The 25,789-nt window shown below is 37.1% G+C and overlaps 1 protein-coding gene across 5 annotated transcripts in view; it reads right to left on the reverse strand.

The window, feature by feature from the left end:
• Positions 1-25,789, reverse strand: part of slc6a9 (solute carrier family 6 member 9) — a 56,379-nt gene that overhangs the window by 5,338 nt on the left and 25,252 nt on the right. For 3 of the 5 annotated variants that reach the window (XR_014030807.1, XR_014030808.1, XM_081374860.1), the window contains 11 exons: positions 7,172-7,328; positions 5,535-5,666; positions 4,634-4,904; positions 3,507-3,639; positions 2,942-3,076; positions 2,750-2,853; positions 2,243-2,480; positions 1,290-1,424; positions 1,105-1,204; positions 911-1,011; positions 643-813 (listed from right to left, as the gene is read on the reverse strand). Coding sequence is in view for 3 of the 5 variants with exons in the window: in XM_081374860.1 (XP_081230986.1) it covers positions 643-813; positions 911-1,011; positions 1,105-1,204; positions 1,290-1,424; positions 2,243-2,480; positions 2,750-2,853; positions 2,942-3,076; positions 3,507-3,639; positions 4,634-4,904; positions 5,535-5,666; positions 7,172-7,328 (1,677 nt within the window). In the remaining 2 variants the exon portion in view is untranslated. Of the gene's footprint in view, positions 1-642; positions 814-910; positions 1,012-1,104; positions 1,205-1,289; positions 1,425-2,242; positions 2,481-2,749; positions 2,854-2,941; positions 3,077-3,506; positions 3,640-4,633; positions 4,905-5,534; positions 5,667-7,171; positions 7,329-14,432; positions 14,502-21,711; positions 21,765-25,789 lie in introns of those variants that run through there. The other 2 variants (XM_081374859.1, XM_081374861.1) reach the window with 2 other exon arrangements.

Below are 25,789 nucleotides of genomic sequence, written 5' to 3' on the forward strand. Positions count from 1 at the left end.
ACACAAGCCTAAAAGCCTAAATTAAACCTGTTCATCATATGAAGCGATTGGGTCTCTTCAGAAAATTTGGACTAAACCACTCAATTCATATGGATTAGATTTACGATCTCTTTAAGAACGTTTTGAAGCGTCAACGTGTCAGTTGCGTAGACTGTCAATGGAGGGACCAAAATCTCTCAGATTGAATTAACATATCTTCATTTGTGTTTCAAAGATGAATGAAAGTCTTACGGGCTTGGAACGACATGAGGGTAAGGATGAACTAACCCTTATTTAGGGTATTTTCCACCAAGAACAAAAAAGTATTCAGATGGTGAGCAGAAAAAATACTGAATAGGATGAACAAGGAGGAAATTTACTCCAGTACTATAGATGGGGCCATTCACTGGCTTCTCAGACATTTTTGAGAAGTTTTTGGCTAGTTATGTTACAACATGTCGGCCCATGAAGTGACCCATTCCTTGTAAAAAAAGAAGAAAAAAAAAAGAAAGAAAGAAAAAGAAATACTATGATTTACTAAAAATGGTTTGCTATTATTAGTCTACAGACTTCACTGGAGTCTTCGTTGCATGCTGCAAGCGTACATGATTTTAAACATTTTTCTAAAGTATTATTACTATCTTTGTGTAGAGCACTTCTTACCTCTCTAAATGTCGATCCCTCAGACACAGCAATCTTGAACAGAGCATAGACAGGTATACAGATAACTGAAGACAAAGCCATGGCAAACCCAATGACCAATGACCAACCAGGGTACACATAGTCATTGTACATAATAGGCTTGTACTGTATCACAGTAAAAATCAGAATGAACTGTGAAGAGAGAAAGACAAAAAGGATTGGTTTGAATGATATAGTTTGAACAATACCTGATTCAGACAAATTTGAATCAGAACAACCTCTTACTCACAGAAATAATTAAAGGAGACACAAATCTCCAGCAGACCCTGAAGAAGATTGGAGGAGGGAAGCCAAGCATCATCTCCACATCTTTAAAATAGTTCTTGTGACCTGGTTGGAAACACATGGAAATTAACACCTCGGTTTACATCCAGCAACTGTGGCCTTTATATACAGTATGTAAAAGTGACTTAGAGGACTCACCATAGACATACATTATACAGATGCACATGATGCAAGAGATGACGACCAGAGAGAAACTGGCAGCGTAATTGTCCATAAGCAGCAACCAGTATATCCCTGCCTACATCGCACACAGCACAACAGTCAATCCATGGATAAAGGACATGTGTACAGTATGTCTTTGCTCAAATGTGTTTGTTACTCACCTGTGTGGTCAGCGGCACTCCCAGGAGGAAGCCCACGATAGCGATTCCGAGCGTGACGTAGGTCTTATTTCTGATAATCCAGTCAGTTCCAATCTCATCTACTATAGCTGTCACCAGAGTCTCCAGTAGACAGAACTACACCAACATTAAACAGAAAAAAATAAGCAATTGTATATCACTTTATACATAAACTGCTAGTTAAACAAGACATCTCCTGAAAGAAATACCAGCAAAGCAGCACAAAAATAATGTAGGTAAAATTGTAAAAAAAAAAAATAAATATATATATATATATATAAATAATTTTTTTTTTTTTACAATTTTACCTACATCATATATATATATATACAGAACATAAAAGGAGAAGAGGAAAGAAATTTGTCATTTTGTGTCCATTCCTTTTTAAAACAGAAAAAGGAAATTAAATATGGAAAATATTCTTAACACTAATGAGACATGGCTCTCGAAAGTGCGGGAGAAACATTATTTCCAATTTAATTAAATATATTTATTTATAAATATGCTAAACGTAATAAACAAAAATCTGAAAAGAAGTCAATATTTTGTTTTGTGTGCATGCAATTTGTGTATGGTTTTAATTTAAATGTTGGTATTTAACATAGCACAACTGTACAAAATACAGCAACAATACAGCAAATACTGTTCTTTTTTTTTTGTTTTTCTCACCATGGTTAAAAAAAAAAAAAGGCACACAGACCAGATCTTTAAAATAAAGTTTGAAACAAGACTGGAGTAATATAAATGCAGCCTTGGCGAGTATAATAGACTTCTTTCAAAAACATAAAATCTTACAGATCCTAAACATTTGATCAATGGTGTAATTGCAGAAAACTGTGCAGAAGAAAAGAAAGAAACATTTTGACAAGTCACAACACAACACAAGTCTTGGAAGAACTGTAAAAAAAAAAAATGTTACAAAACAAGAAGAATACCTGAGTGCCCAGGCCCAATAAAATGAGCATAAAGAAGAAGAGCAGGGACCAGAGTGGTGATATGGGCAGCAGTGTTAGGGCCTCTGGGTAGGCCACGAATGCCAGGCCTGGACCATGATCGGCCACCTCTGACACATCTACCCCAAGATGATGAGCCATGAATCCCAGGATGGAGAAGATAACAAAGCCAGCGTACACACTGGTGCCACAGTTTGTTACACTGATGATGATACTGTCTCTGTTTGAATACACAAATCATTAGATTATGTTTGCAATCATATATTCTGAACTGAAATTCTTGTATTCCTTTATTTCAGGAATAAAGAGAAAAGTTAAAAGTCATTCTATGCATTTATCTGTACAAGCCACATGGGGGTGCTACAGAGTAATGCACAGACACCAATCACAACACAGAGCTCTTGGTCAATACTCAAAACTCAATATTTACAGGTTAAAAATGGTTTAAAATTACACATTAGCAGAAAAATAAAACGGATGTATTATTACCTGAAACAGTTATTGTGGAACTTGTTATATGATGCCATGGTAATAAGCCCACCCCAGGCGCAGCCAAGCGAATAGAAAATCTGAGAGGCAGCGTCCCCCCATACCTACAGAACATAAAATAAATATTATTGTGTATAGCCTTAGAGATCACTTGCAGTTATGCACAAGTTTGCTGTTATACAATGTACAGACCTTGGCATCTAGAATTTTTTGCCACTGAGGGGTCAAATAGTATTTGATACCACTGACGGCTCCTTCAAGAGTGATTCCTCTAATGAAGAGAATGGTCAGCACCACATAAGGGAAGGTCGCTGTGAAATACACTACCTGAGGAAAGACAACATTAAAACTCATTTTTAGTATCATTTAAAAAAAATAGTCTTCTATCTCTATATTCTATAGATTCTTTTTTTCCAGTCAACGTATTTTATTTCACTTAGTTGCTTTTCTATTTTTTTGTGCACAATGTTTTATTTTTTAGTCTAATATTTATATTTTAATTTATTTCTGCTCTATTTCAATTAACAAAAACAATTTTAATGGAGTTTTAGTTAATGACAACACTGATGGTAAGTATTTTATATACACACACACATAATATATATATATATATATAAAATTCTAGAGTAAAACTTATAAATATAAAAATATATACACTAGATTAATTTGTAAACTACAGTGACCAATTCAAGCATTTAGCATTTCAACATCCACGAGAATCGATCCCATGACCTTGGCGAATGGATGTTCTACTCACTTTGCCTGATGACTTGACTCCTCGAATAAGACAGAGGAACACAACCACCCATGACACAGCCAGACATCCCAGGATAGGCAGACGCACTTCCCCAAAGTTCCCAATGCCATCAGAGATATTCAATACATAGTTCCTGAGAGGGCAAAACCAGTAAAGGAGGGATGTGAGAGACTGCAGGATGCAAGACAAGTCATTAACAGTTCACTCATCAAAATCATCATGCTAATCTAAATGTTTATTTTTATTTTTCAGAGCTTGCCTTTAGATTAAAAGCATTGTGAGCACAGTCTCATAAAAAAAATAACCTCAGCCACACAATGAATAAGTTTACAAAAGGCAAGAACAAGAATGTCTTTCATACCACAGGGACAACACAACCCAGAGAGCACAAACCATTTATAAAGATGTTGAACGGTCCACACACGTCTCATGGTCAAAGCATTCTCTGACCGTTGGCAGTAAAGTGAAGCATTCATTCCCAACCACATACCACATACAATCACAATCACACTCACACTCTTGGAAAAACAAAACATTCTGTGCCTTTCTGTCCCATTGTCTTGTAATGTCATTCAACAAACACATCTGTCAAGTCCAATGCACGCAGATCCAAACATCATGACAAATTGCAAACATTTATTATTACCAGCTTTCAATTACGGTATTAACCTGTTACGCATTTTAAGTACAGATGAGTAATGGATTGAAAATAAAAATAAAAATACTGGGAATAAAAAACCCGGACAGTTGAATATCAAGATATTTGTGTGTAAACAAATACATCAATTAAGTAATGTTTATTTTTTTCTAGTGCTAATTTATCTAAAACTACATAAAAATGCATATAGACTTAGAATTTGTTGGGGGAATAAAGTCAAAATGTCAGGCTGACAAAGCTGTCTTGATATCATAAAGAAAGTGCCATTCAAAGAAAATGTGTTCAATAAAAGCCATGTGGTCCCTGCAACACAAGGTTAGTTTAGGTTGGGAAATGTCATGTAATGGGATTTCCCAAAACAAAAAAACTATTTATATTATATTATATTATTATTCATGATATTCAAAAAATATATATCTAAATAAAATACAGTATATAGATGAATCAACATACAAAGGTTTGAATTTACCTCCAGTACTCTTCACTAGGACTGGTCCTCTTGGTGCGGTTGACTATCTCAGTCACCCCTGACACGACAGCAGACATATTGGCGAAGGTGGCATTAGCTCGTGGAGTTCCCACCACCCCAGAGCAGTCAGGGGTGTTCCAAGGGTTGTTACAGTACGTCCAGGGCAGCAGGTTTGTCATTGACATGAAGAAGTAATAAAATGCAATGCAAATCACCACATTGTAGTAGATTCCAATGTAGGTAGAGACCACCATCATTCCATAGCCCACACCTTGAAGAAGAGAGAACAACCACAGGACAATAAATTTGCTTTGCAGTTCAATAAAAGACATTACATGTTGCTGCTTTGATATTAAAGCTAAATGAAAAAAGAAGTTATGCAATCCAAAATACAAACAGGATTTGCAAAAAAAAGTCCAATATATAAAACTAACTATTTTTTTATTTTAATAATGTAAATGTTGTAAATGTTGAAATTGTATTTGTAAATGTTGTAAGTATTGTAAATGCTGTAAATGTTGAAATTAACATTAAAAGATTAATATATGCTTTATTTAGTATTTTTCATTGTCAGTTCATGTTAACTAATGTAGCAAACCAAGTCAAAACATTTGGTTACTCTTTATAATATGGTTCCTTTTGTTAGCATTAAAGGAAAAAATTATGTAAGCGAACCTGGCACATTTAGCATTCAAATGACACATACTGCAAGCCACTCTCAAGTGGAGAAAATACTGTGAGAGTGTATGTTTAAAAATTAATTACTAGTCTAACATGTCAGACAAGTCATAACATTACTTTCAAAGCCAAACCAATACAGATAGATTCATCCATTATGTGTAGTTGTCATGGAAATGCTTCAGAGTTGTTCTCACATCTCCTTTAATGGCCACATGCTCACCTTTAAACACAGGGCTGACCTTCCAGACACCCAGGCACCCGAGGGAGGTGAACTGCCCAAAGGAGAGCTCCAGGAAGAACAGAGGGATGCCACAAAACACCAGCATGATGAAGTATGGAAACATGAAGGCACCTGTGATGCACAAACACCCACAGTTACATAAAACTCTGACACATCAATCTTCTAGCTGAAGACAGATATCTAGGTGTGCTCACTTACAGAAAAAAGACTAGCCAATGTATGATTCCATTATAGTGTTCCCTGATGCTAATGCAAATAAAGTGAGTAACACCTGAGGTTACATAACTGGTCTAATTTGATTGGACGAGCTGCATTCCAACAGTGCTGATATTTTCCATAACAGAAAAAGAAAGTGGATACAATGTTTTGTGTTAAAGACCAGGGCTGATTATGGCCCGGGGCAATAGGGGCCAATGCGCCAGGGGCCTCAAACTGAGGGGCCCACAGTAGCCCGACACCAAAAAGCAAGACACTTCTTCTGGATAAAATACAGATGAACATTGCTTAAATCAGTGGTTCTCAAACTTTTTTGGTCGCGCCCCCCTTTAAACCTTTAAAAAAATCTGATATGTATATATGCGGAACGTTTTTTTTACAATGAAAAATGTGCAATAATAAACTTACAAGTGGCCTGCTTGAAAAACGAAAAATAAAAAATTACAAAATAAAATAAAAACGTGCAATGAAAAACAGGAATAGTTTTAATTTGTCATGTCATTGAATCAACAGTAAGAGAGAATAATAAACCAGAACTTTAATTTATAATTAAAAGTTAATATATAGCAGCAGCTTTGGAGAGTGCCTCACGAGCTCAGCTTCTGGTTGGTCTTCTCACCAGAGCGCGCACAGCAGCGGAGTGCCGCGTTCACAATAGCAGCTCGGGATTTCGGTCCGCTGAAGAGGTTTTTTTCTTTGGCGAGCAACTTCTATGCTGGGCTTGTTCCAACGGTCTGAAGAAGAACGATTCATTGCCGCTTTATAAAAGAAGAGCGCTATCACTACCGCTTTCACGCACTTGAACGCCGTAGTAATGTAACGGCTGTATTTTTATTTATTTCTTTTTTGCTGATCTCCCGCGCCCCCCCTGCAGTAACCTTGCGCCCCCCACACTTTGAGAACCACTGGCTTAAATAATGATATGCATATAATAAAAAAACACAAAATTATCAAAAATACACACAAACAGTCCTCTTAGTTCACTTTAGAGGACCACATTCTGTCTGTTTAAATAGGCTGGAGTTCAGTTACTTATCTAAATTATGGGCTAATTCAGGATATGGCCCCGACCAGAGGCAGCTCGAAGAATATGAGATCATGGGGCAGAGGTTTCCGGGCCAGGTCATCGGGGACCATCTGCTAGAGACCCTTGCTTACTCTAGCCTGGTCTATTTTAAGTAAGGTGTGTTATGAGACTTGATACCAAATGAGTACCCTTTTAGGGGAGCAATGAATTGGGAAAAGGACTCAATGGCATGACTTAGACAAACAAAACCCTAAATCCCACCAGTTTAACTACTTCAAATTAAATGTTTAACTAATTTGGCAAGAAATTATAAAATGCACTGAGAGAAAGTCAATATAGACATTGGGCAAAGAAAAAGAAATTAACTGGTCACCTCCTCCATTTCTGTAGCAAAGGTAAGGAAACCTCCAGACGTTTCCCAGCCCCACTGCGTAACCAACACTGGTGAGGACAAACTCAATCTGGTTGCCCCAGTTTCCCCTTCTGGAGTTTTCATCTTTCTTCACTGGCTCTCCTGGAACCGCTCCGTTCTGAAACAGACACATGTACAGTACAAATGAAATGAACACGATGTTGCTTCTCGTAAGTCAGAGAGCATTGAAAGGGGACACATTTTGTTCACTTTAAGCACAGACAAAACAAAATATACAATAGTGAATGCATAATACGCATATGCATATTTTAATCAATGTCAAGATTACTGATTAATATTTATGAACGTGTGTGAATGCTTAAATGCATAACTCCCCTTCATACTTGAGACGTGTGCAATAAACCCCTTACTTTAAGTACGAAGTGCAATTCGAAGTGCAAACTTACTGTTTATGACCATTGTGACTATCTTTGTATTTATATGTTATTTTTCATTCTATAATTATGCTATTGTCATGTTGTATGTGTCTTTGTCTGTTATGCTGATTATTTGTTTGAATATATTTATCTATTTTCATTTACATTGTATCTGGTTTTCAAATGTCCATGTTATTTTATATATACTGTTTATTGTTATCCTGCTAATTCAGTGGAGCTGCTAAAAGTGTTTTGTTGTTCCTTTTACAATGACAAATAAAGATCTATCTATCTATCTATCTATAAATCATCATTTCTACTTCACTTGTTCACATAAAATGGTCCCGATTATTGCATTTTTACCAACATTAAAGATACAAGCATAAACACAAAAAGTTCCAACATTCTGTGTATTCCGGCTTGGTTCCATCTGAGCCGCGAAACATTATTGCAGCATTTTACCGTTTCTACAGTTTAAAGTGAGCAGTACGCACCAAAAGCGCTCAGGGTTGTTTATAGTAATGGTCTTTCAGCACTAATACTCTGATATTTTTATAGCCAAACGCACTTCATTCAAGCCCTTTCCACTCCATGCGAATTGCTTCTCTCTCCCACTGAAGATGCTAAAGCGCCACAATAAGAGCTGCAGATGACGCAGTTATTTTAAGAACAGTAGCAGAAACACTTTGAGCAACAAAATAGATCCTTTGGCTAAATCACTGCAGAAAACGAGAATGCAGCAAACAATTATTTGTTTCCCCCCCATACACAGCATTATTAATCAGCATGTTAAGAGCATTTCATAAAAAACAATGTTATAATTTGCGAAATTATTAATAGAGATGGCAAGGAAAGACAACAAAACTTTGAAATTATTAGTTAACTTTGTTTTCTGCTCAGATGAGAGTTTTTGATTATTAGATTATGTACATAGTTTGTTTTTAGTAGTTTATTATTTTGAGCAAAAAAGATAAATAAATAAAAATGGTCCAGACTTTAGAGGAAAACCATGCACCCCCATTCAGTATGTTCTCTCTGTCACAAGGCCTTCTGTGTGCCATACACATAGGTGTCTAAATGTGAAAATAATAGCCTGATAAAACCTCTGATCTTACCTTTTAATACATGTATACATATCCAATTGGGCTTAACTGATAAAATATTTACTTTTTTTTTATACAAAAATTCTCAGGATTCTCATCTTTGATGACAATTTGACTGTTTAGGATTTTTTCTTTTACAAAAGTACTACTGCTGCCCTGAAGGAAATATAACTATTCCAAAAAAGTATTGTCCGGACCTCCGCTGGTAAGGAAATATCCGGACCTCTTGGAACTTTAATTGAATACCCCTGAACGATAGCAAGAAGAAAAAAAAGTGCTGCAAGATGTTAATGTGGTGAAGTGATACTGCACATGCTTCCAACATAAGGAGTTCCAATGCTGATTTGAGTTTGGGTTGTCAATTCATTACCCCCGCTCCCAATACTTCCTACAGCTCTCTAACATTTTTTTCTCTACCACAATTTAAAATGTATTAAAAGAAGATAACCACAAGAACGCAATTGTCAAAACATTTTGTGAAAATTGCATGCAAGCACTGTTGTGGGCAGGCTGGAGCGCACTTGATGTGAACTGAAATCACCGTCATGTGCTCAATACAAACATTTGGTCTTGTCGGCCTGGTTTAAAGTTTACTCTCTCCATCTGTTCTCATCAGATGCTCTTCATGTTGACCTCTAAGGCAAGCTCACGATCTGATCCGAGCGAGCGCTCCGCCCGCACAGCGAGCACGCTGCGGGAGATGAACATTCAGCAGCGTATCCTCGCTATCTTCCCCACAGCTCTGGAGAGGAATCCAAACTGCACTAGACCATTCTAGTGAGCAATTTTGCTTTACAAATGGATAGCTGACATTTAACATTAAGATACTGTAACTATAATTGATTTGTTGAAGTGTAAATGTGGTATCTCATTGAAAGTTTATAACAATGTGTAAAAATTAGAAAAGAATTAGAAAATCTTTAGACGGAGTACCACCGACAGATGTGACATGTCAACTGCCTAAATATAAAAAGATTATGAGCTGCATGTATGAAATGCTTTTAAATGCAGCAAAAGTGTCAGTCCTACTTTTTTTTTTTTATTAAGGTGTTTTAGGTTTGCTTCAGGTTACACAAGTCACTACACACACACACACACACTAAGTCTCAGCAGCATCTGAGTTAGTGATCCTGCAGGGAGCAATGGCCCAAAGAGCTCACAGACACATGTGCACCCAATAACCACTGATTTGCCTTTCATCCAAAATGTAATATTCCTCTAGTTAAGTATTAAACAACGCAACACCACTATTTTGTTCTGTTGAACACAAACAAAATAACCCTAGTGAGAATGCTTGTTGAACAATTACAACTTTTATTCCTGAACCTGAAATTGGACTAACTGTACAAGGAGGAGCTGTTTTCAAACCCTTCACTATGGGGGCGGAGCAAAAGACTCACGCAGGGGATTGTGGGATTGATAGCAAAGCGGGGCAACTGGTGTGAGAATCAAAACATTGTTTAACTAAATTAAAATGACAGGTGCAGTGTCCAAACTCTGAGGTTAAGGCAGTGACATCTGTAATTAACAATTGAAAATCTGCTGGAAGTAAATTGAATCATAGCTGGAAATGTATGCATTTCAATCAGGTTTTTGACCATGTGTTTACAGCATATATTTACAGAGACAGCCCAAAAATGGCAGACATCTAGAATTTTGAGTGGTATGAACAGATTTCTTCCGCACCAGTGGACAGACAGTTTAAGTCTGCTTTTAGACCTGAGACTGGATGCAGGCCAGCAAATGGACACCTGTGTTGGATTGTGCTGATGGCTCTCTGAACAACTGCTGCAGCACAGCTGAAGGCCCAGCGCAAGGAGGAGGAGATCTAGAGTAGACCCTGAAACAGGTGGGATCCTTGAGGTCAGAACACCTGGGAGATGAAGCGACCTTTAAATACCCACCTACAAACAAGTACGGGCTAGTTCAACAAAATGCAAGTCAATACTTCTCTGTATCTATCCATCTATAATATTACAGTCAAACATAAAAAAAAATAACATTGGAACAACACACTGTTGATATTTTCCAAAACATGGCTCTTCTGCACTCACACATGAGGTTATGTTGTGTTTACCTTCCGGCATATCAAAGTATTGTTTAGTCCAATCTTTATCCGCTTCACTCTGTGATCCTCGTCCCTGTGCTCTGTGGAATGCCCAGGTGTTTCAGCCGTTGCAGTTTGCTCCAAGGATCTGTCTTGCAGAGCACAGAGTGAAAGGGAGAAAGATCGTCCAGCTGGGCCCATCTGCCATTTTACGTAAGACCAAGACACACTCATAAACACAAAGGTCCATGGGGACCTGAGTCAAATGAGCGGTTTACCTTTTAAACTTTCTATAAAAAATAAGAAGGAAAAAACAGAGCAAGAAAAGCGAGAAGCAAAAAGGGAAAGGAAAAAGAAAAAAAGAAAAGGAAAAGAAAATGAAAGAAAAGAAAAGAACAAAAACGAAATAAAAAAGGAAATGAAATAGATAAAGAAAACAAAAGGAAAAAAGTAAATAAAAAGAAAAAAGAAAAAGAGGAAAAGAAAAAGGAACAAGGATAAAGAGAAAGAAAATGAAGGAAAAGAAAAAAAAAAGAGAAAGGAAAGAAAAAAAAGCGTCAATAAAAAACTGCCTCAGCATTAAACATTATCTTGAGTTTGTATTTTTCTCCCAAATTTGACTATTCCACAATTTCCTGTCCTACAACCTCAAACAGTGAGAAGAGCATATATCCATGAAGCCTGAAGCCTGTGACTGACAGCAGCACAGCTCCCTCTGAGTAACTCATCGCAGGTATGTGACCCTGTCAATTTAAGAAGAAAAGTGAGAACTGACCTGTGACTTCTCAACTTAACACCCAGAATGCCTGGAGACGTCCATGCAGAATGTGCTGTGGCATTACATATGGTTCAAAAGATCCTTTTTAGCTCAATAGGGTGTGTGTTTTAGTGTCTATTACATAAAGCTATATGTGTGTGTTCACACTCTGAATCTTTTTGAATAATTAAATGTTGTCTCTCTGAAGTTTTAAATGAACGATCACCTAACAAAAGCGAGAGTGATTTAACGTTTACATTTTTCGATTATGTCATCTGCTTCAATGAGCTGCATTCTAAAACTCAAAATGTGGGATGCCAATTTCAAATTATGTAACAGCAATTGAAATATTTAATAATATTTGATAATATTAAGAAATTGTTGATGCATCCCTAAGAGAAATATAAATATTTCTAACAGAAATATAAATATTACTCTAAGAGGCAACATTTAGATTGTATTCAAAAGTTAAAAAATAAAATAAAATCAAATAAAATAAAAACTCAGATTATGTAACACTTCCAAGCAAATGTCTCAGATGATGTAACATACCAGTTGAAAGACTAAAAATACATTTTAGCTGTATTTGATAATTATTGATGCATCCCTAAGAGAAATATAAATAGTTCCAAGATAAATACTGTATGTTTTGGTGGTGCATGTCAGGGGATCTGCTCACCTGATTTCTATGATTAATTCACCACAGCACTATGGAATAAACTATCAAAAGATTATTTTAGGATTCACCTTGTGAGAAGAGTCATGTGATGTTTATAGATTGAACATTCTCTCTCATATGAACCCATACTCATACTTATTTGAGATCATTACGGTCCCAAAAAGATCCTAAAAAACCTCTAATCCAGCAGAGGAAAGTCTATGGAAAAGGGAAATACTGTGACAAATCAATGACTTCCTGCTCTCTGAAGTAAACGCTGTGATCAACCATCATAAAAATAGTACAGATTCCAAAACACACCCTGGGCAGCGAAACACAAGGCTGCACAGGTCCAAACATAAAAAGAGACCTACTGCTGACTAATGCTGCAAAACTTTTCCCAGCAGGTTAGTAAGTTTAGAGAAATGCAGAGTAGAAAATAAATGACTGAAGCAATTTAAGAACATGAAAGACAAAAACAGAAGCAAGGAAGCCAAAGGAAATGTGTTCTCAGCATTTCTGAAATGGTTAAACACCCAAGTCCCTGGATTCACCATTCATCAGAGCTGACCTTTCCCCTTTCTAGTGCTCTCTACTGACCCCCAGTTCACATTTCAAATGCAACATCCTCAATCTTTCTCTGCTGATGAGGGCTTCATTCTCCCCAGTAAAGGATGAAACACACATACAACAGGCTCATTCAAAGACTCCAGTAAGACTTTCACCTCGAGTTTGTTCAAGGATCAAGGTCAGAGGTCAGACCAGGGGTTGTGATTGCAACCAAAATACCTCTTGCAGAGCTTCAGCTGAGCCTCATTGTTCATCATGAATTCAAATGATGTGTTTTTTTTTTCTTGGGTTTTGTATCTTTTCCTTCTCTGTTTAACAGTTATTACAAGGCATTTGTAGAATAACTTTTTGAAAAGACATGCTAATTTCTATATCAGCAAATGCAGTGTGTTTGGGGCGGGACAATCTCTTTTGTCCCAAAGGCAAATGGGGATGGGCAGGAGTGGTAGAAGGATTTGAGGAAAAATCTTCACATTTAATCCACACTCACGCTGTCACATACACGACCATAGAATATGTTTATAGAGACTGCCATAAAGCAGCATGAGCAATCTGGTTCCACAAGTGTTCTCACAGTAAGCGGCTTGATCATGTATTATACAATATATATACATATACACACAAACACCACAATTCAAAAGTTTGGAGTCAGTAAGAATCTTTTTTATGCATTATATTGATCAAAAGTGACAGTAAAGACAGTAACAAATGTATCACAGTTTCCTTAAAACCAAAAACATTAGTCAAAAACATTGATAATAAGAAATGTTTCTTGAGCACCAAATCAGGATCTTCTGGATCTTCAGGATTTCTGAAGGATCGTGTGACACTGAAGACTGGAGCAATGATGCTGAATTAAATTAAATTAAATTAACATTAATATATATTTTTCAAATAGAAAGTAGTTTAATTTTGTAACTTTAAATTGTAAAAATATTTCAAAATATTACTGTATTTTTGATCAAATAAATGCAGTTTTGGTAAGCATAAGACCGGGATCACATTACATCTAAATGATTACATATCCTTGGACACATACAGAAGTGTACTGTGCACAAGGAACTGGTCACAAGCTTCACAAGAGAATCACTAGTTGCTTAATATAAGAAAGTATGAAACCACACAAATGAATTAGCAGTTTTGTGCAACATGGAGTTTCCATTTAAAGAAACCAAAAGTCTGCCTTTAACCCATAAAGCCAGTTGTCAGCTGTTAAAACACTAGGAAGGATCCATAACAGCTCTGGTAGCCATCTTGTGGGAGTCATTAGGTCTGCAGATGGCTCTCCTGGTCATATAACAGCCAAAAAATGACCCATTATTCATGACCAAATAGCATTCACCCTCATGATGTGCCTTGTTCTTCCTACTTTAAATTAATAGTGGTTTTCTGACCGCCTAGATGAAGTCAAACACCTTCTAGGGTCCAGATCAAAACAACATCAACCATAATGGAATGTTCAGGACATATATCCATTTCCGTCATTCATCATGTCATGTTAACACTCACAGATCAGAACATGTAACAGCATTCCAAGAATGATCAAAGATGCTCTAAGGCAAAATGGTGGGACACACCTACCTGGTTTTTGTCTAATTTTAAGCTCCAAGTGACTTCTAGAATTGTTCTAAAAGATCTTGCCCCTCCAACTGACGCCTCAGTATTACATCTACACTTTTAGCCTCACTTACTCACTTCTTTTGGTCTTACCTTTCTGCTGTCCATTGTACACCCCAGCTAGTAGCGCCTACTCAAGTAGAAACTTACAGAACTCTCCAGGTCAGCAGGAGTAGACTGACACAGCTCCATGTGGAACCTATTCTACCCTTAAGCTGTGGGTGGGGAGAGGGGAGGAGCCTGGAGGTTTGGCTTTTTGGGAGTTTCTTAGTGTCACAAAGGATATATTCACATTGGCTGCTTCTACCTATACTGCTACTAACTATAGTGCAACAGGCTGTCATATCTACGCACAAGATTCTATCCTTTTCTTTAAGAGATATGGGTATACACATGACAGTAAAACTTTCCTAATGTTACAAAAGATTTCTATTTCAAATAAATACTGTTCTTTCGAACTTTCAATTGATCAAAGAATCCTGAAATGAACAGGAATGCAGACACACGCTTCACATAATCAGATCATTCAATTAGTGCGCAATTCGAACAATGAGGGAGCGTAGCCTGCAGACATGTGAGCCATTGCAAGCTGTTCACCTGTTCTTCACACACTTTCATCTCAAAAATTGTGTATGTTCAACCAGCATCTCCTAATGAATTATATCTAGAGACATAAACAGTATATATTGACCTTTCTCTATCATTGTACCCAGGGCTGATTTCCATTATTACTGAGCTTTTTGCATTCGTAAACAAAGAAACAAACGAATTTGTTATATAGGGACTGAATTTGAAGAACGACCCATTTTAAATTACAATATGCTCAAAAGGGCCAATTAGAGCACTTTTAAAGGCCCATTCAGGGATTCAGGGTTGCATAAGCCACCCCAGTTTTGGCTGACATCAAACATAGAGACTTAATGTCATGCAACTTCAGCTTCTAGACTGAAAAACATCTTCAGAGTCGATTAGCATCAGATTTTGACAAGCAAAAGAAAAGAAAGAAAGAAACCAGAAGTTCAAGTCACTTTAAAGCATTGTTTGCAGTGTTTAATGTACAACATTGTGTTCAATGTTTATTAGACAATGTAAGTTAGACTACAGACCTGGATGAACAACAATAAACTCCACTGTATTTCTGACAGGAATAACAAGAAAAGGTTTTATTAAAGGGCTTTCATGGTCATACTATTTAATATGAAATCGTATTATCTGATATGTAAATACATTTCAGGTGGATGAAGTTCTAGAACTGAACTGAAGCATGATGTGATGATTCATGCTTTTGTTTAAACTATTTCTGACAGGTTTTTGGCAAAGAATGACTATGCTCTGATGATTTAAGTCAACCATCTTAAACACAACAAGGTTACAACATCTCTCTTCTTGGTATCCTTGTGCAGACACTATGCAAAGTTACAATGTTTACAGACTTTACCTGTGTTAGATCATCATGACAACAAAGTTTAAAGATATATACTGCTCAAAACTTTTAAATCTTATGTTCACCAAGGCTGCATTTATTTGATTGAAAGTACAGTAGAAACAGTAATACTGTGAAATATTACTACAATGTAAAATAATGGTTTTCTATTTAAATATATTTCGACATTTATTGCAAAGCGGAGTTTCAGCATCATTACTCGAGTCTTCTTTAGGGTCACATGTTCTTTCAGAAATCATTCTAATATGCTGATTTGTTGTGTTGAAAACAGTTGAGTTGGATTATATTTCTGTAAAAAATGTACACATACAATGTTAGTTCTAATTAGACATGAGCAAGTTTGATAGACAGGGTATGAGCAAAACCCTGTGTATCAAACCAAGACTTACGTACCTGTAAAACTGAATGGTCAGACTATCACAAACACATGGACATGTGATGTTTTGCGGGGTAAATAAAGCGTGTGGAAAGAGATCTGAGGCTGTTCCCTTGGCCTGACAGCTCTGAATCGAAGCGCTGACTTTTTCATCTCTCCTGCGTCCTGAGGGTTCAGTTTGTCATGGCATGTGCACGGCTTGGAGTTTGCTGAAGCTCTGACTGAGCGACTGCTTTACTGTGAGACCAGCTCTCTTCCTCAGGAGCCCTCGGGCAAATCTTCCCAAATGCATGCGAGACACTAAACTTTCCCCAGTCAGTGAGAATCAGCAAATACCAAATCCTCCCATACAACATTTAGCCTGTCAAACAGGCAGCGCTTTAAATGACATATTGTGCAAAAAAAATTGTATTTGCAGAAAGAATCTTTGCCCTTTGGTCAGGAAATAAGTAGGCTCACTGCTGTGACAGCTGCAGAGGTGGCAGTAGGGTCAGCCAAAACACGCTTGTTCAAAAGACAAGTGTGTTTACACAGAATGACTCTTAGTAATAGACCAAAAAAATAAAAGCAATTCTTTGTTCTAGAGTACACTTCAATGCTAATGCTACAAAGCTAAAAGTGAACGTATAAATAGCATCATTGTGTTTCAAGAGCCCCTAATTCTGAAAAGAATGTAACTGAGAAATACAGTTAGACATGAAATAATATGTTTAACATGTTCCTGGCTAGAATATGTGAATTAAAACAGTTTAATGCACAGGTAGTTCCAGTCACTTTAAATCACCATTCTATATTAATGCGCTGCTTTCATTGAAGCACACATGAACATCACTCGCAAACAGAAACATTCAGGAGCGCAGAAACTTATTAACACTGCCCTGCAAAATAGCTACACTATATTTCTCAGCAACCAAGGGGTAACATCCCTGTTTTAAAGTAATTAAACTCACAGCTTCATTGTTAGTAGAGATGCTGCACAAACAAGGTAATTCACACATATCTCTCTCCCTCTCTCTAATTAACTCAAATAAATGCTATAATTAATTTATTTAAATCAATGTAATCTTAGCGAACTACAATATTTCTGTGTCTGAATCAAAGCGGACAGAATGCTAGATCTAACCAGCAGTAACTGACGAAAGTAACCGTCATTTTTGCTTTTCCACTGCAAACATCAATAACAGCTTAACTAACTCTTTCCCTGCCATTGACGAAATTTTCCAGAAACCCATGTTTTCATTGTATATGGTAGGGGGAGCTATTTTGCATCTTCTGAAATCTCCAGAACCAATAACAAGTGAAGAAACATCAGAAAAGACTTAATACCAATAACAGGCAAATGGCCATATAAGTAGGATAATCCATGGCTAGCTGTGCATTACAAAATATAATGCACTCCACAGAGCTGCCTTGTTCATGCACCTTCATGCTTTACGTTGGGTGGTTATTTGCTTCTATGTTGTGTATTAAAATTGTATAATGCACAGCTAGTCGTGGATTACCCCTTACTTATAAATAATGTGCATGATTATTTCCCCAAGCTAATTAAGGACAAACTTCATTGGTCTACTCCAACACACAGTTACTCATCAAGAAAAGTTCAGACTTACTGTATTCAATTCAGAGTTCAGAAAAATCTTGAATCTTGAGCTATCAGGATATGATATCAAGGTTAGTATTTGTTTTAGCATTGTGTAGGAAATCAGCAATGTGATATAATGAATAATAATGAAGAAATAATGTAGCCTAACACCATCTGATAAACATGGCCAATACATAAAGAGAGCAATATATGCGCCATCAGCCCATTTCGCGGCACAGTTTCTCGGCCGTCACACACAGTAGGATGCATTAAAGCAGACATAAGGCCGTGATAAATATAATTTTGAGCAAATAGATCTTTATGAATTCATGCCCATACATGTTCTCGTTTTCTTAGTAGTAGAATGGCAATGGCACACAAAGGAAATAGGTTATAATACAAATAAACTGGAAATTGTAATGCGTGAGCACGCAAAATATTTCTGTGTGCACATGAAAAAATTCTTAGGCACACAAAATAGTTTCTCAGGAGCATGAAAAAGTTTGTTTATTTTTTATAATTCCAAAGGTCCCTTTAGAGCCTTTGTATGTACTTACATGTTACATGTACTTACTATTGTAATTGAAAGAGTACATTATGCATAATTACAAGTAACTAAACCTAAAAATAAAGTGTAATCGAAATTTATAGTGTTATGGCCATAAAAAGAAGAATGGGAAACCAGTGGAAAATGAAGGGAACAAATGGCTTTGAGAGATAAAGGGAGTCAGAGAGGACAAGGCAAAAGATGAGTGAGATTAGTTTAAAAGTGAGATTTGGCCTGAGGAAAGTACCCATGACTGAGAGAGGGTCACTGTCTGAACAGCTGTCATAGCTGCCAGCATTAGACAACCTTCACCTATCCATGAAGCTCTGACGGAACATCACATGGGTAAAATGACCTTCAAATCAAGTCATAGGGGGAAAGGAATCAAGCTATTGGTTCTCAAGAAAAAAAAAAAAGTTTTGAAAAGAGAATAATTTCGAAGGTATTTAAAATCATCACATGAAGGGTAGTGAGAAATGAAGCAAGATGGACATAAAGAGAGAGAGAAAGAGAGCAGCTGGAAGCCCACGAGCGCAGTGAGTGTGAGACAGGAGAGACGACTGCCTCCGAGCAAACATATGCTTCTGACTGCTCTTTTCCCCTCTCTCTTCTTTCTCTCTCTCCATATACAGTGAGCATGTGAACTTTGTACAAATGGTCATGCTGGACAAATCATGCTGGACAACTAGATCATCAGATTGTTGAAAAACTTTTGCAGTTCATGCAGCTCGAGTACTATTGGAAAAAACAAATACTAAGAAATTACGCAATCGATGTTGTTTTTGCAAGTAAACTTAAAATACACAGTTATGCTGATAATGTTTGTGATAAAAATATTTGTGTTCATTTAGAAAAATGCAAAACAGAAACATCACAGTGGTCTCAGATTTTGGAACGGACTGTACCTTCCTCAATCCATATATACACAAAGAACATCCAAACACACATACACGCTCAGTTTCAGTCTCAATCTCAGTCAGAGAATATAAACCAATGATGATGATTAAATGATCCTTGCAGTTTGCGGACATTGTGATAGGGCAAACACATTTTTTTTTTTTTTTTTTGCTAAACACTTACTCTCCCCAAACATTACAGCATCATTATTTTTGCTCTTTGGAACATTATGTGAAACCAAACACTAGACACAGCATCTCTTTAACAGTAAGATAAATGATCAAGTGTTGCAGTCAAAGCGAACAGCATTTGCTTTCTAAACGCTGATCATCATAGATCATTGTGAAGACATTTTGACCCAGTAAGTTACTCAAATGAAATTACTGGCTCATATTATCACAATTATTAGTCAAGCATGCTCTACTCTAACAGATAGCATTAGACAACACTACAGGATCCAGTAGAATTAACCACATCAGAGAACTAATATAGGAGCTTCATATCGCCCAAGCAGTCAAACAGTACAGAGCTGAATCTACAGCATATTAATCAGATGAAAATGGCATAGCTGTGATTGGAGAATGCTGCACCTTTTTGAGCGACCAAGTCATTTAGAATATGAAGAATGATCAGTAATGAATTGAGTCAAGTCTTGGCGTTGTTTACAGAGAACCGCTATCAGTGACATATATATCAACTCACATACACACACACACACACACACACACACACACACACACACACACACACACACACATATATATATATATATATATATATATATATAAAACTAAAAATGGATTACTTTAAACTAATATTCTCTTACACTGGTCAAATTAAAGTGTTCAGGTTTGGTAATTTTGGCTAAGTAGTAAAATTCTATCCATTCAAATTTTGAAAAGTTGAAAAGTACATTATGTAGACTTCATGTTTGCGCAATGTGCAAATTAAAATATCTGGCAAATCAGAAATAATTGACAATCAGCCCCAATGCAAACACTTTCCAAAGGATGCAATTTCATTCTAGTTAATGCTCAAGTCTAAACAGGGAAATGATGATGTTTCCCCACCGTATGCACAAGTACACATGAGGGGTTTAGAGGCTGGAGGCTGTGGCTCTGGCAGATGCACCTGCTCCTCTGTGTGTATGTGTGTGATAAATCAGTGAGCTCTACAGCTGGACACCTGAGTCTGTGGTGCCTCTCGGGGTTCTGGCACTGCTAGAAATCATCAAATAAATCAGTACACCTCATCAAACCCCCTTTTGCAGAGAGTCAATAAAGACTTTACAGGGGTCAAACACTGTGAGGAATCATAATAAATTGCTCAAGTGAGAAATGTTACAGATTAGGTAGACAAACAGACCGCTATGGTCCACACACTTGAAAAGGTCAGGTGAGCATTGCTTGTGAAGTTTCAAAGGTCTCATCCCCAAGTCAAAGACTCAGATCACATTAGGACTGACTAAAGGCAAGACCAAAATTCAGATCAAATAGCACTACACAGTAAATGCTTCTCGGTACTAATTAAACTATGAAAGAGAATTTGCACTTTAAAAACTGTTCACGAATATAACTTCATGACAATGCAATTTGAGACTGCACATTTCCCCGAACTTGAGATATATGATAGAAACGGTTTTAATTAAGCCCATAAGAATGGCAACATTCATATCAAGATTAAACAAGATGACGATAAATGGATTTTACATAATTCCAAAACTCAAAACCCGCCAAATAATGTCTATTAATAAAAAAAAAAAAGTTTTGTCTGTCACCTACAGCAAGTAACCTATTTTTGTCTTTAGTCGCCAGACTGTCACTTTATCCTACTTCACACACTCCTACAAAACGGAGGAACGGAAACAGGTGCAATGGAATGGATGCAACCAAAACTGGCGCAGCAACATAAATCTCTGAGGCACAAAGCACCTTATAGGATATCTATACGTTTTATTTCCAATAAATCTTCCCTATGATTGTTTAAGTGACAAGTGCCTTGGTGACTAAAAAAAGGAGGTGAAGGAAGACAGAAAAAGGAGAAATATGGGCCAGCCCTCCTTTCAGCCTTTACACTTTCCTCCTTCCTTCTGTCTCTCAAACACTGCTCTCCTGCCCACTTCCTTGGAAACTTTATCACATACCCTTCCACCAGCGTCGCCAGAACTTCCCACTGCAATTTGTTATAAAAACTTTTCAGTTGGCCCACACGTGGTCTGGTTTTTAAAGAGCTTCTCACGTGGTCTGTGGGCTATTGAGTCGTCACAGGCCCCCTGAATGATGGCCGAAAAATAAGGCACTGCAGACAATGCTTGGTCTTGATTAATTCAGTTCTTTCAGGACCCAGCACCGTCGTCCGGGCAGCTTCGTACAATTGCCGCTTTGATGCGTCGGGTAACGTGCTCGCTCTCACTCGCTCAAGAGAAACAAAATTTTCAAATTTCCCTCTCGGCAGAGCTCAACATCTATAGAAAACGAAAATGCTGCCCGTTTCAAAACAGCACAACATGACAAAAACACAACTGACCTGATCAGCCATACAAGCTGCGTTGCTGTTGGACTCCGACATGATTCGATAGTGCCCAGTAGTTCTCTCGTCTCAACTCTCGAGTTCTTCATTCACACCTCTCCGTTTGCTTCCGCAGAGAGGGGGGGATGGGGGGGAACAGCCTCCTTTTGGCCAGGCTTGATTAATGCCTGAATTATTTTCACCTCATTTCATCTGATGGAGTTCTGCTTCCTCTCCGCCTCTTTCAATCATTCGGCATGGAAGGTCCCCCTCCACCGCTGCCACTTTCTCGCTCACTCCCTCTCCCTCCCTTTCTGTTTCTCTCTCTCTCTCTCTCTCTCTTTCTCTCTCGCTCCCTCATCCTTACCTCGTCCGTTGTACTGCGAGTTGGGGAAAGCGCCCCCTCCTCTTCTGTTTCCCCCATTCTACAAAACAGACAGAGGAGATCCACAGCCTTTGCCTCTACCTCCATAATGAATGGAGTCGTTGTCATTCCAGCACTTTGGCTGCATACTGAGTGCTAGGAGCTGCTAGCTTAGCTGCCTGGAGTCACAGGCGCTGCCAAGCTTTTCAGCGGCCGGCCCACATGATGAAAGACAAAAGTAAGGAGAGGTCCGCTTCCATGGGGCGCGCAACTCTCGATGTCTCTGCATTTCATCCACTTGTTCTCGAGGCAGCTGCACCCAGACCACCAACGCTCCCATTCAGCAACACTTGACTCTCAAATCCTCATCCCTTGACATTGCCAATTCTCCTGTAAGGTCCTGCAAGAGGCCAGAGGAGGGATATACCCTTCCGTTTGTCTGTCGGTCAGGCTACTGCCTTGTAATTCATCCATTCCCTGCAGGTTACAAGATTTTCTCAGCAATAAACGGACAAAAATCTATAGAGGACATTATGTGGCAGACTGTGGAAAGCTGCATTACAATTCACACAGAAAAAAAGTAACCTACAGACAAAAGAAAGCTCTCGGTGGCAGCTCCTGGCCATGGACCCAACTGAGCATCCTGTTATTGGTGTTAAAAGTTGACAGACTTCTGGCATTTTGCCTAATGAGCATTTGAAAGAGGTGTACAATAGTGGTGATGCAGTTGATGAGCAGACTTCAAGAAGACGGCACAGACATCTCTATCCGCATCACAATGTGGAATGGATCACACGTGATAACTGCGGTACCTAACTAAGGTTGTAAGGTTTCATTTTAAATACTTGTTCAATAGCCCAATTTAAACAGGGACAAATATACAGTGGCATGAAATAATATTTGGAAACATTTGGACACTTTAGTTACACTTGAAACCAAAATATCAAACCAAGTGGAATCTAGAAACAAATGTTACTAGAGCTTTTACAAGAATTTTACAATTTATTTAAAATGACTTTTAAGCAATGGTACCAAGGTGATTTTTAGTGGATGAATGAAGTCAGTTCTCATCAAGCAAAATAACATCTATATATATTTACTATATTTTAAATATTATATCTTATTTCATAAATTAAAAATCTAACTTATTTTGGTTAAAAAGGTATGTTTGTGCCATATTTCTTTCAAATAAATGCCACTTGGTTTGATATTTTGTTACATAATTGTAAATAGCATTCGTAATTTTTTAAGTGTGGCATAACAGTCCAAATTGTATGAAGATAATGCAAATACAGTACAAAAGCAAGCCTTTTTTCTAATATCCTCCAGCCATCCCAAAAAGTGTTATGTCTAAATAATTTAAAAAAAAGAGTAAATAGAATAAAAATAGAGAATAAAAAAATACATGAAACTATTTTACATACAAAATCCTAACCTTGATAATCAAAAAAAGAGGGAGAGAGAGAGAAAAAAAGAGTTTATTATGCCTATGAGTTATTGATGATGCTCTTCCAGCTGAGCTTAAATACATCTGCTCTGCCTGTTTGACCCTTTGGGCACAGATATCATAACATAGAGATGAGCATCTCTTTACACTTAACTAGACAAAGTTCTTACCAGGGAACTACACTGCGACCAAAATGGTCGCATATGCGACCTTTTGAAATGCCATTGCGACCGTAATTTTTAATGGGTCGCAAATGTATCACTGATTATTTTTGTACCTATGTTTTAGGCTATGATTTACTATGAACATTTATTAAAAAAGAAATGTGTATTTTAAGAATACGTTTTATAACGTGCACTGCCTATGAGCATTCAAAACATCAAGTTAACTTCAGCCCCGCGACCGTTACTTAGATTAAAACCATTGTATCAGTGCTGCGCGAGCGGCTCTCTCTCTCTCACACACACAAACACGGACGCGCACACACAGAGAGAGAAGATAATTGTAAAATGAAAATTGACGGGCTACAGTTTACATTTAATATTTAATGTTTTATATTTTAACGTGTTCTAACGTGTGCGTTCCTTCATCAGCGCGTAACGTTACGTGAAGCTCACATGCACTAAAAGCCTGTCTACCAGCGCCTGGATACTGGACTAAGTTATCTTTCGAGTCTTATTGTGCTTATACTATTAAATACACACAAGGTTTAGATAAACAAAGTCGGTTATGACTAAAGTGAAAGCAAACTTGAGAAAATTGAATAAATCTGCTTGTCAAATGCGTGTATATTAGACGCAACTCTTAAAGAGACAGTAGCAATAGTAAACACGCTGCCGCTTGTCCTTAAAGGGATAGTTCACCCAAAAATCATTTAAACGCACTCTAATGTTGTTCCAAACCTGTATTAATTTCCTTCTAATATTTTCTAATATTTTTCTAATATTAATATTTTGAAGAATGTGGCTATCCAGTAGCTGGTCCCCATTGACTTCCAAAGGAGAAAAATATTCTAAGTCACTGGGGTAGGCCTACATCAACTGTTTGGTTACCCACATTCTTCCAAATAACTTTTATTTTCAACAGAAGAAAGAAACTCATTCGAGTTTAAAACAACTTGAGAGAGTAAATTATGACAATTTGAAATTTTAGGAGAACTATTCCTTTTATGTTAATAAAACAACAAAATGCAAAGAGAAAATCACTCACTGCTCTTGAATGAAGTAGCTTTAATAAGTATCAATGTATAATTTATACAGTGAAGTGTATTTTGTTTTATTTTCATATTTGTTCATTTAATTACTTTCTTCAATGCTACTGTTAAATACACCTACTGAAGCTGAAAACATAAAACACTATTTAATTTGTATATTAAGTTGTGTATGTGTAATGTGCATCTTTGATCTTAATATTTAATAACAAAGAAAATAATGACAAATATTTTTATCTTCACCCCTGTCTGGCATTTTTTTTATATATGTTTTGTTACCCAAGGCTTTGTTTTTAAAATATGAACATAAGTTTTGGCTGTAATGCTCAGTCGCAAAATAGTAAAACCAACATAAAAAAGAATCGTGATAAAATCGTGAATCGTGATTTTCCTGAAAAAAATCGTGATACAATATTTTTGCCATTGGGATAATAAATTAAGTAGCCTATCTTAATTGTACACAATGTTCCTGTTTTTTTTTAGTATTTTTTTTATGCCATAACAGCAATATTAATATCGGTTATTATCGGTATCGACCACAATTTTCACATCGGTGCATCACTACTTAAGAGTTCAGGAGTCTGCCCATCTGTGCCAACCATAGCATGTTGAAATCCATTTAGGAGAAAATCTATCCCAACCAATGTTAAAGAAAACAAAAACAAGAAGGCATGTGGTTTAAAAGATGGCAAGTAAAATAAAAAGCACATCTGTATGTAATACAGTTTCATTATTGTTTATTATTATCCAGAGCGGCTAACTATAAATAATTTGTGCGACCAAATCATGTTTTGCGCCAGTAACTGAAAAAGTTAGTAGCGCAAGTGCCACCAGTGGAAAAGGTTAGTGTAGTTCCCTGCTTACACAACAAAATTATACTGCAAAAACATCAGAGCCATGACCTAGCGGTTAGCATACATGCTTTAGGGTAAGGACGGTCTTATGAGGTTCAAATCAGTCTTGTGTCATGTCACAATCCTACTTCCCCCTTTTCTCCTTTTCAGTATTTCTACTGTTCCGTCTTCTTTCTCTATACAAACTGGCAAAGAGTCTGGTTTCATAAACAAATCTATAA

This window comes from Scardinius erythrophthalmus, assembly GCF_964197995.2.
Source record: "Scardinius erythrophthalmus genome assembly, chromosome: 9".
NCBI lineage: Eukaryota > Metazoa > Chordata > Actinopteri > Cypriniformes > Leuciscidae > Scardinius > Scardinius erythrophthalmus.